The sequence below is a fragment of the Callithrix jacchus genome, chromosome 17 (genome assembly GCF_049354715.1).
Source record: "Callithrix jacchus isolate 240 chromosome 17, calJac240_pri, whole genome shotgun sequence".
In the NCBI taxonomy this organism is placed as follows: Eukaryota; Metazoa; Chordata; class Mammalia; order Primates; family Cebidae; genus Callithrix; species Callithrix jacchus.
In genome coordinates, this window is record NC_133518.1 from 36,039,612 (window position 1) to 36,052,121 (window position 12,510).

At 39.4% G+C, this 12,510-nt stretch overlaps 1 protein-coding gene across 5 annotated transcripts in view; it reads left to right on the forward strand.

Annotated features, from left to right (window-relative positions):
- The window catches only part of LOC103788828 (ceruloplasmin-like), a 60,019-nt gene extending 53,551 nt beyond the window's left edge, over nucleotides 1-6,468 (forward strand). For all 5 annotated transcript variants that reach the window (XM_078354022.1, XM_035278462.3, XM_078354020.1 and 2 more), the window contains 2 exons: nucleotides 4,289-4,451; nucleotides 6,344-6,468. In XM_078354022.1, coding sequence (XP_078210148.1) covers nucleotides 4,289-4,451; nucleotides 6,344-6,348 — 168 coding nt within the window. In that variant the 3' untranslated portion in view covers nucleotides 6,349-6,468. The remainder of the gene's footprint in view (nucleotides 1-4,288; nucleotides 4,452-6,343) is intronic.
- Nucleotides 6,469-12,510: the final 6,042 nt, after the last annotated feature.

Here is a 12,510-nt window from a genome sequence, read left to right on the forward strand (position 1 = left end):
TTTGTGGGCTTATTTACCTTTGATCTTTGAGGTTGCTGTCCTTTGAATGGGGTTTTTATGGGGTCTCTTCCTGTTGTTTTCTCTTTATTTTTAACAGTCAAGCCACTTTTCCATAGGGCTGCTGTGGTTTGCTGGGGGTCTGCTTCAGACCCTAGTTGCCTTTGTTTTTCCTGTACCTGAAGGTATCAACAGTGAAGCCTGCAAAACAGCAAAGATGACAGCCTGATACTTTCTCTGGAAGCTCCATTCCAGAGGGGTACTAATCTGTTGCTGGCCTGAATTTTCCTGTAGGAGGTGTCTGGAGACCCCTGTTGGGAGGTCTTGCCCAGCCAGAAGGAACAGGATTGGGGACCTGCTTAAAGCAGCAATCTGGCTCCTTTTTGGTAGGACAGTGCTGCATTGGAGGGGACCCTTCCTTGTCTGGACCACCTGAACTCTTCAGAGCTGGCAAGGTGGAATGGCAGAGTCAACTAAACTGCAGAGATGGTAGCCTCCCCTTTCCCTGGGAGCTCTGTCTCCGGGAGAGATCAGTTTTGTCTGTATAACCCTGGCTAGAGTTGCTGAAAGCCTGCAGGGAGGCCCTGCCCAGTGAGGAAGAAAGAATCAGGGCGCCACTTAGAGAAGCAGTCTGGCCATGCATGATCTGGCACAGCAACTGTGTTGTTTCATAGGGGACCCCTCCTCATCCAGACTGCCTGCGTTTTCCAAAGCTGGCAGGCTGAAACAGCTGAGTTGACTGCATCACAGAAATGGTGGCTACCCTCCCCACAGGAATTTGGTCCTGTCCCAGGCAGTTTCCAGCCTGTTGCCATTGACTTGGAATTCCAAGCCAGTGGGTCTTAACTTGTGAGGTACCATGGAAGTGGGGCTTGCAGAACAACGTTGTTTGGCTCCCTGGATTCAGTCCCCTTTCTTGGGGAAAGTATGGATGGATCTCCTGACGTGCCAGGGTTCCTGGAGCCACAGTATGTGAAACTCCTGGGTCTCTGTGTGTGACTCAATAGCTGCTCTGCTGAGAGTCCATACACCTCTATGTATGGGACCCAGGCCCTAGTGGCATGGGCTCATGAAGGGATCTCCTAATCCTTAGTTGCAAAGATTCATGGGAGAAATATGGTTTCCTGGGTAGGGTCACATAATCACTCACCACTTTCTTTAGCTGGGGTTGGGAGTTCCTTTGGCTGTATGCCACTCCATGTGAGCTGTCTCCCTACCCTGCTTTTCTTCATTCTCCGTGGGTCTGAGTGGTTTGCCTAGTCAGTCCAAGTGCAAGAACCTGGATATTTCAGTTGAAGTTGCTGAATTCACTTACTTCTTTGACTCCACAGCTGCTTCTAATGGGCCATCTTGGCCCCTCCCCCATACTTACTTACAATTGTTATCATGACCACTTTTTACTCATCATTTCTTGATAAGTATTTTAAATTTTATCCTTCCTCTTTTGCTTTCCGAGTTTGTATCATTTATTAACATCTACTTAAAGAGCTTTTTATTTCTTTTTCCTAATTCCTTATATAAACATTGATGTATATTTTACAATCAATTATATTCTCTGTGTTTCACATCACACCTTACACATTTAATCCAACCACTAGGCATTAGTACAGTTTACCTTTTCCACATGGATAAAAGTTTCAGGTAAAGCTTTCCTGAATTCCAGATATATTATATTAATAACTTCTTTAATGCAGTGTCTATTGTAGAAATAAATTAGATAAGCATACATGACTTGGTTTGCACAAAGCCTTATTGGTGTGCTGCTTTCTTTCCCACCATTGAATGAACAGATTTATTCCTCTTAAATTTATTTTTTGGAATAAAAACTCTTTATTATGGAGAATTTTATATAAAAAAAACAGAATAATGAAACAAACCCCAATTACCCAAATCTAACCACCCCATGGCCCCACTACACTCTAATCTATGCTCCTCATTTTTTTAAAGTAAAAGCCTACATATTAGGATTATTCAGTTCATAACTGTTAAAATCTGGTCATCGTGTTTTACAATTTATTTGATATTGTCAAATATAATAGTTCAGTCCAGAAAATGCCTCTAACATGCCCAAAACCATGCTAAGTGCTGCATGTAGCTGAAAGGAAATCAGAATTGTTTTTCAGGGACAATTGCATGGGAACAATATGAAGCATTAACAAAATAAGGAACTTTCCTACCGGCAGAAAGTGATAGAAGTTGGATTTACACCTTGGCTGTCACTTTAGAACCTGAACTCTTTAGTGCTTCACAAAACCACCTCCCTTAAGTATAACCCTATTTATACCACAGAGCCTGGTATCACCAGCTCTCAACTTTAACCACTCATTCTAAACCCACTGCAGGATATGTCTAGTCTCTCACCTTGAGACAGAATGTTATCACTCCAGCATCTGTGCAGACACTGGGCTTTACTCCCTGAAACTCCTGGGGGCAGCGAAGCAGCCCTCTGTGGTTAATAACCTAGTCCTGGGACAAGCCAGCCAGTCACAGCTTGTTCCCTAAAGCTACAGTCTTCCTGGGTGCCAGGGCTCTAGGTATATTTTCCACATTTACTGGTACTTTGGAAATTGTCAATTTGTAGTTAAATTTTTTTCATACTGTTCTCTACATTTTTTGATGTCAAAAAAATGTACAGTATGTCATCGGTATTATTTTCACTTTAATTGCAAAATTAATTTTCCTAAATAACAATGGCTTGAGCTCCAATTCTGCATCCAGTAAGAGACAGTTCAGTCTTCCTCCTGCCTGCCTTCCGATATCTGCAGGGAGTCTTGAGAGCTTCAATGTCTTCCATTCACCCCATCTCTAATTTCCTGCTTCTGCTCGTCTCCCTTGCTCATCAACTCCTGTGGCTGGTATTTTTTCATATCTGTGTGAAATTCCAAAATTGGAGCACAAGCCATTTCCTCTGATACTCAAGCAACCACAAAATCAAGGCCATTGTGAGTCACAGACTTTTAGTGTAAGGGTAGGGCTAAATGAAGTTTTTTTTTCAGTACTACATAGTGAAAGCACTTACCATTTGACACTCGATGTCCCACCCCCAGTTACCCTTTTACCATGCATCACTGAAAGCCTCTAGCGTCTGCCCTTTATTCTCATCATCAGGACTTGTTTCTCCATATTTTTCCTCTCTAGACTTTCTGACATCTCATTTTTTCTCAAATTATTCAGAATTCTTGAGCTGCAGTTTCCCAAACCCATCCCCGCCACCACCATCCTCCAAATACCTCTCATTTTATTTTGTAGAGCAATTCACCTTCCTCTTAATCTCTTCCAATCCACCTAGACTAGCCCTTAGGACTTCATCTCTAAAACTCTAAGCAGCCTACAGAGGTAGTTCCCTAAATATTGGGTTCTCTGCTTAGGAGATAAATTAGCTAAAAGGTACCTTCAGCCCTCAGCCCCAATCTCCAGAAGGCAGACTTGGTTGCAGATGCCAGGGAAGCTCCTCCTCCCTTCTCCTTCCTCTCCCCTTCTCTTTCTGGTAACAATTGAGTTTTCCTGATTAGCTGCATCTCAAGAAACGACAATCCTTCACATCAACAACATTCCAAATTAAAAATATGTCAGTTAGAACCTCTGGGATTTGAGACTAGAAGTTCTCTGAAATCTAGAGCGCTCAGTGGTGTGACACTGGCAAGTTTCTAACACCAATATTAACTACAGGTACTGTAGAGTGAAATACTTTCTTTGCATTCTATCTGACACCGGAATGTTCTGGGCTTACTTCTCCTCCAGACCCTCAACTGTACTCAGAAGAGAACAAAATAACTTTCATGGCCTAATCCTATCCTATCCTTTCCTTTCCTTTCCCCCTTCCCTTCCTTTCCTCCTTCCCTTCCCTTCCTTTCCCTCCCCTTCCCTTTTCAGATGGAATCTTGCTCTGTCACCCAGGCTGGAATACTGCAGTACAGTGGCATGATCAGAGTTCACTGCATCCTTGAACTGGGCTCAAGCGATCCTTCCACCTCAGCCTCCCAAGTAGTTGGGACTACCGGCGCACACCATCATCTGGCGAATTTTTTTAATAAATTTTTTTAGAGATGAGGAGCTTGCTATGTTGCTCAGGCTAGTCTTGAACTCTTGAGCTCAAGTCATCCTCCTTCCCTAGCTTCCCAAGTAACTGGGATCACAGGCACAAGCCATCATGCCCAGTCTAGTACCTAATGCTTTCTAATTGCCACCTAATTAGGTATATTAGAATTGGGGAATTATAGCAAGTGGTAAGATGTGTAAATGACTGATACCTTTTATAAGCCATGTAATGGTGTTTTATCTCTTTGTTAAGGATTGGGGAGTGTATAGATCTGATGTTAACGACCTTCCTCCTGGGGTCTATCGAACTGTAAAAATGTATCCAAGAGATGTTGGAACCTGGTTATTTCATTGCCATGTTAGTGAGCACATTAGTGCTGGAATGGAAAGCACTTACACTGTACTTGAAAGAAAAGGTAAGATCCATTGTCCAAATTAATTAGAAGTGATATTTAAACAAATGCAGTATTTATATAAGGATATTTAATGCATTTTACATTACATAATGTGATGTGCCATTCATTCATTCAAAGATTACTATTTTGAGATGACCAAGATACTCTAGTTTTATTTCCTTTGCAAAACTTAGGTAACTTTTCATAATCTGATAAAAGATACTCTGGAGTTAAATGTAATTTCCAGATTCACAAAAGACATACATTTAAGGTGTAAACAGACAATTCATAGATCAAAAACAAATAAAAATATCCAAACTTGCCAATAATCAAATCACTTCAAAATCATATTTAAGCTACAATAAGATTCCTTTTTGAGTATATTTTGGTAAATATTTATCTCTTTTGAATGATAGCATCGACCACAGTGTGATGAGATAGGGCACATTGCATATACTTTGGGGGATGTGTAAACTGCTTCTGCAGATCTTGCAGGAATCTAAATTATCATCCTGATAGTTTGACTCAGTATTTCCACCTGGCATTTAATCTCAGAAAATTATCGACAATGCAGAAAAATATATATCACCACATTGTTTTATGCTAATGGAAAACTGAAAACAGATTATATACTGTAAATGTGTGTAAAAACTGCAATTTGTCATCTAAAATATCCAACTTTAAAAATCATGTCTTAAAATTTTTAATGAATAAATGCTTATAATACTATATTGGGTGGCAAAAAAAGCAGTCTACAAAATAGTATCTGAAATATATATGAAGATTGAATAGAAATTTACTGAAATGTAACTGATGGTTCTCTCTAGGCAGTGAAATTATTAGTGAGGTTTATTAAGAAAATATTTATTAAGAAAACAATACACCTCACTAATAACCTATTTCTTCCAAGGTTTTTGTAAAGTTTAAATTACTTTCAAAATTAGGAAAACTATTAAACATATATATCATACACTATTTAAAATATACTATGCAGCTCTTGAGTTATGTGAATATTTTCTCTGTGGGGCTCCTTGCAGGGCTGATGGAACAGAGCCTCTGAAACAGAGAAAGGAGAGTCTGCATGAACAGTTTCTCAGAATCTTCTCTCAATATCAGTACTACATTTGTAGACAAAATCAAAAGTTGATTAGCCACCAATATAATTGTCACCTATAGCATCCTATTAATATCAATAATATCATTGTTGATACAATTCTAATAATCATTACTCTTATTCCTATCAGTGTTCACACACATTCTTAGTAAAAGAGACTTTGGTGTGCTGTCCATGAAATAAATTCCCCATTGCTAACATTCATTCTTTGGGAGACTAGATTTTGCTTTTCAAAAAAAATAAAGTCAAACTTGATTGGGTCTACAGGTCATCTGTTCCCACAGAAGGGTGACATTGATATTGCTATTGATGTAATAAGTAAACTTCTTGTGGCAAAAATAATGGTAATCATTTTTAAGGGTGCTTCTAAGACTAATATAAATTTTGTATTTATTCCTTAAATGTATATAAACATTTTAGTTTAATATTCTTTTTTTTTTTTGAGGTGGAGTTTTGCTCTCGTTACCCAGGCTGGAGTGCAATGGCGTGATCTCGGCTCACCGCAACCTCCGCCTCCTGGGTTCAGGCAATTCTCCTGCCTCAGCCTCCTGAGTAGCTGGGATTACAGGCACGCGCCACCGTCCCCAGATAATTTTTTGTATTTTTAGCAGAGACGGGGTTTCACCATGTTGACCAGGATGGTCTTGATCTCTTGACCTCGTGATCCACCCGCCTGGGCCTCCCAAAGTGCTGGGATTACAGGCGTGAGCCACCATGCCCGGCCCTAGTTTAATATCCTAACTTAGAGCTTCATGCTATTATACAATATTGTCAACTTTTGAAACTTTCTTTTCTACAGCATAAATACTTGATATAATATGAATATTGACAAGCTTACAAGCCAAGGTAAAGCTGCCAAACAAGGAAAACTCCAGGGACCAAGGAGTCTGGGAGGAACCAGCTAAAGACTTTCATGACAATGTACTAGGGAAAACTAGTTTGAAATAAAAGTTTTCTTAGTAAGTTTTGTGTGAGAGCTGCTTCTTATTTTCATAAATTGACCCTGAAGTGGTGTCTGTATTGTGCCTGTAACTAATGGAATAATGCCTTTAACAAATGCAAGGGGTTAGGTAGGAGAGACAGAGAGAGCAAGAGCCAAGTCTTGCTCAGTTATAAAAAGCACCAAATGTATGCAGTCCAAGACTTTGCCCTAGACTGCAATATTTGTAAACCTTCAAAAAGTGAAATTCTCATAGCATGGGTAAGCATTTACATCTATCTTAAAATGTAAATCTATATATTATATTGTGCCTTAGAATTGGAAAATGAAAGATTACAGAATACATAATTTTCAGTTTTCCAGAACCAAAAAAAAGAGCGGGGGGAACTCATCTCTAAGCTGGTACCTGACAATACTAACAAGTTAGGATGTGTTGTTCTATAAGCAACAGAAAACCTAGCTAAGAGAGAATTACCAGTGCTATTTGTCCTATATAACAAAAACCGTTTGGAGATAGCTGGCTGCTAAGATTGGTTTAGCTATATGTTTTTTAAGACAGAGTCTCGCTCTGCTGCCCAGGCTGGAGTGCACTGTCACAATCTTGCCTCACTGTAATCTCCACCTCTCAGGTTCAAGCAGTTCTCCTGCCTAAGCCTCCCCAGTAGCTGGGACTACAGGCATGCACCACCACACCCGGCTAATTTTTGTATTTTTAGTAGAGACAGGGTTTTACGATGTTGGCCAGGAGTTTAAGACCAGCCTGGCCAACATGGTGAAACCTGTCTCTACTAAAAATACAAAAATTAGCCGGGTGTGGTGGCACACACCTGTAGTCCCAGCTACTCAGGAGGCTGAGTCAGGAGAATCACTTGAACCCAGGAGGCAGAGGTTGCAGTGAGCTGAGATCGCACCACTGCACTCTAGCCTGGTGATAGAGCAAGACTCCATCTCAAAAATAAAATAAATAAATAAAAGTAATATAGTAATAATGCTGTTATAACATCAGACAAAATTAGCAATAATACCTCATTATTTGATACTAAAACTATTAAGAACTTATAAAATATGTGTGCAACTAGCTCCCTCCCTAGAAACATCCAAGTCTGAAACTTTTAAAGGTCCTGATAAAACTAGAACATTCTTTAAGAAATTGCAAAAGATATTGCCCAAATTTTACCAAGAAAAATGCTTAATAAACTAATTCATTTATTCATTTAAAAACACAGTTCCAAACTTTGACTTAACAGTTGGGTGAAGTATGATTTAGTAAATAGAGTTGAATGGAAGAATAGTAATCTATATGAATTCTTAACTGGAGAGAATCAAAGACTAAGAATGTGGACACATTTCCTGGAATGTGTCACCTGCACAGCTGTTGGAAGGTGCTCTTATTCTAATAATAAGTACCCAGTTTAGACAGAAATTATTTTAATGTTTTGAAATGTCAAAGAAAAAAGAAAAGAAATACCCTTTAAGAGTATCTACCCTTTTGCAAACGAGATCATGTCCTTTGCAGAGACATGCATGGAGCTGGAAGCCATTATCCTCAGCAAACTAATGCAGGAACAGAAAACCAAACACTGCATGTTCTCATTTATGAGTGGGAGCTGAACAATGAGAATACATGGGCACAGGGAAGAGAATGACACACACTGGGGCTGGGGTAGGGGTGGGGTAGGGAGAAGGAAGAGCATTGGGAAAAAACAGCTAATGCACGCTGGACTTAATACCTGGATGATGGGTTGATAGGTACAACAAACCAACACATTACATGTTTATCTATGTAACAAACCTGCACATCCTGCGCATGTGCCTGGAACTTAAAATAAAAATAAAAATTAATTGTAAAAAAAGAATATCTACCCTTCTGCTCAAATTCTATACCTACAAAGAAAACTATGTTCTGTAATACGATTTTCTGAGTAGATCTATAAACAAAGAGGGAATGTCCCTAAATTGAAAAAAGACCAATAATATAAATTATGCCCATTACCTTTTAATTTTACATGAATTATTTAACTTTATGAATGAATATTGATTTATTCTCCAAGTTATTTACAATCAATCAGCCCCTTTAAACCCAGTCACCTGTAAGTAAACTGACAAAACCAAGGTTTGGAATTTACCAAGTGACAACCAGAACGCAGGTAGATGCCTTCGAGTGCAGAGAGACTGGGAAGCCCGACCTGGAGCTACTTCAGCGCTTTCCCACATGGCCTTCTATGGCATGGTGTTTCTCCTGCTTCTGGGGGCCATCAGTAGCAGTAAGTGTTCTCTCAATGGCATTGGCCCCTCACAATTGTCACTCAGTCACCTGTTGTAAATTAAGACCCAGACACAAATCAGAGTGTTAAGAGCTATGCACTGCATACAACCCTCACCTGGTATCAAAGCAAGAGAAAATGGGCCAGGGGTGTTATCAGAGGAGAACGTTTCCAAAGAGTCATGCATCAAAGTTCTATGTAGTCAAAGTAGTTAATTAAGTTATTCCTTTAAAAAGAGATGTTCTTTAATCTTTTTAAAAATATGTGATTATATTACTGTAGTTCTATTTCATTTTTGATAAATCACATGCTTTGATTTCTATAACAGTCAAGGTAATGAGAGAACAAGAATGAAGAATTAATCAAAATTTTTATGCCATTTTTTAAAAGCCTCTTTCCCATAGGACGATTGCATGTTAAGGCTTTCGGTATGTTAAAGTCTGGTCTTTCTCTCTTCCCTTGGCTGGAACCACTTTACATCCCAGGAGCTGATGAGTAGGGCCATGACCCATTAATGAGCAGCCAAAGGGGGATGATGGCATGACTGAAGACCTATCTGAGAGATCATTTCCTAACCAGTCATGACCTGACTGATAGGGGAGAATAGGATCAGCACTGCTCACACTGTGCTAGGGCAAGTCAGTGTACTCATTAGCAAAGTCTGTACGTGCCCTCACTCACCTCTAAAATTCCAGAGTTACACAATTTCCTGCGAAAAAGAAAGCAGTGTGGTTGTCTGTCCAATTGGTCATAGTCAGAATGACCTGCTATTTTATACTTAGAGTCTACTGCTGTCACAAACTGAAGGACAGTTCTTGATGGTTTCCTGATAATTCTGTTGGCACGGAGTAGAGATTAGGAGCCAGTTCTCATGGGTCAACAAAAAATGAGACTAGAAGATACAGACAGGAATAGTTCCAGTAAAGAGAGATTGCATCCTGCTAGACAGAAATAAACAGAAGGGATATTCTGTAAAGGAGGCTACTTCCTTGATGTTAGCCATCCTCAGTCCCAGAATCGTGATTGCTAAATGCAGATAAGATTCGCCCAGTCCAGAAATCCTTAAGACAAAAACAACAACAAAAAGTGGAAAATGATGAAAACTTCTGCTAAGTAACCATACTCAGGTTACTAAGCTGTTAACTTAGACACACACTAGTTGTTTATAACAAAGAGATACCCTGGGATTCTGAGGTAAAAACCTTTTGACAAGCAAAACTGAGAAGACAGCCTGTCTGGCAGTTTAGTTTTCTCTCTTTCCTGAAATGCTCTAAGTTTCCTAGGCTTCTTCTGGTGCTCCTCTGCTCCTTCTTGTCTTACCCCAGTCTGTGCTGTTGTGGTGCATTTCTTGAGTGCAGAAAACTCTCAATTGCAACATTACCCAAAGTTCGTTTTTAAGTACTGTCTCTGGAATCACTGTAATGAGGTTTGCAGTGCAAAATGTCTCGGCTGATGGCTGAGTTTATTAGCTCCCAGTGGCTTTTCCCTCTTACTTAAATAGTCCTGAGGCTCAGAGAATTCTCCCCACTTCTTGCTGCATGCCACATGCCTTTTGATGAGAAGAGTAACTACCACAAAACAGAACAGAAATATGGACTGCATGACCTTTCTTGCATTACACCATAAAATGTTCATAAGGGCACTGGTCACAGTGTTACTGTTTAACCATTTCATTTCACCACCAATATGAGGGGTGTGCTATGCATACATTCTGGAACCTTCAGCAACTATTTGAACAGGTTTGTTTGTTGGGTGGTTGGTTGGTACAATTGCTGAAACCAGTGATTTTGGGCAAGGTTATTGTGCTCTGATCACTATCCTTCCATCCACAAGACTGAAGCTGGGTTTGAGCCCTGAGTGAAAAATAAAAAGCAAATGGCTGGGACAGTTGCAGGTTCACATTGTGGCTTCATGCCAATTAGTAAAAAACTATCCCCCTTCCCTATGCCCTGGGGAGAATAAATGGCTGAAAGATGCCCCCCCGTCTGTGTGGACCATTAGTGGAAAAGCAGTTTCTTGCAAGGCACAGGGTTTGGCCAGTGGCATCTCGGCAAGATTTTAGTCCCTTGCCGGTCCTCTCGTAGACATGAGGGCACAATTGTTCAAGGCAGTCCTAGAAGAAGGCCTTGGAGCATCCTGGGCACCATGATTCAGTTTTCTGTATCAGGTCATTTAGTTAAGATTATTACCAGCTGGTAAGAGAAGCTCCTCCACTGTCTGCCTTAACATGGATCGTTTCAATTAACCTGAGATTTTTGGATGAGGAAACTGAGGCTGAGCTGAAGCATCTTACTTGAGGTCATGTGGTAGCATCAGAGTTTGATCTTCACCCTGCTGTTTTCTCTGCTACTCATTATTCTCCTCTGATTTATTTTTCTCCATGGCACTTACCACTAATATTGTGTATTTCACTTTCCGTTTTTATACTGTCAGTTTCCCCCAAGTAGAATGTAAGTTCCATGATGGTAGGTGTTTTATTTATTGCTGTATTCCCAGTGACTAGAACAGAACTTGGCACACAATGAGGCTCGTTTGATAATATTTTCTAAATGAATGAATTGTTCAAATAGCAGGAAGCATTCTATACCAGCCTATTTCAACAAGTGGCTTTTTAGCAAATACACAGTATTTGGAGATATTTGAGAGAAAAAAATTGTGCTAACACAAAGTGTCAACTGTTACCAGGATTTTCTTCAGCTAAAAAAAAAAGCCACTTCATACCTTTAGACGTATACTTCCTAACAAAAAACAGGGTTTTAATAAAAAGCCTCCCACCTTACATTCATGTCTACTTCAAAGAGAGAAATCTCAGTCTAATAATAAACAGGAGTACTTTGTATTTACTAAGATGAATCTTTGCCTCAGAAGACAGGTTTAGTTATGATTGGTTCTTTAATGACTAAAACAAAATTATCAGCCCCTGCTAGGCTCTGCTAGTTATTCACATATAGCAATACAAAATGATCTGGTAAAGTTTTTATGCAGATGTGGTCCAAGATCAGAAAATAGATAAATTCTTCCAAATAAAATTCTTATTTTTGTTTACTTAAATTTTGCATGCTAGATATCATGTTTCACATCGTAAAGCTGCAATTAACCATTTGTTAGACTTTTAGAAATAGTCACGTACCACATAATAATGTTTCAGTCAATGACAAACTGCATATATGATGGTGGTCCCATGAGATTATAATCACCATATTTTTACTGTAACTTTTCCATGTTTATATATATATAGATACACACATATCATTGTTTTACAATTGTCTACAGTATTCAGTATAGTTATATACTGTACAGGTTTGTAGCCTAAGAGCAATAGGTTATACCATACGGCCTAGATGTATAGTAGGTTGTATCATCTAGGTTTGTGTAAGTACCCTCTGATAGTCACACAATGATGAAATAGCCTAACAACGCATTTCTCAGAATGTATCCCTGCATTAAGAACCACTGTACTAAAAAGCTACATGTTTTGATTCATTTTATGTAATCCTTATCCTGATGTACTGAAAGTGCACTGTTTGCAAGATACTGTGCTGTGACATATTGTCAGAGGAACAAAGGGAGCATTTAGACCATTTAGACATGTTCTCTGCCCTCCTGGAATTTACATGATGAATGGAAAAAGGCACAGAGTTATGTACACGCTAAGGCCTCCAACAATAACTGTTGACTTTTTATTTTCGGTCAGAGAATCCTGGCAACCAAGAACTGGCTTTTTGGTGGTTTACAAGAACTCAACTGAATTGGAAAATATTT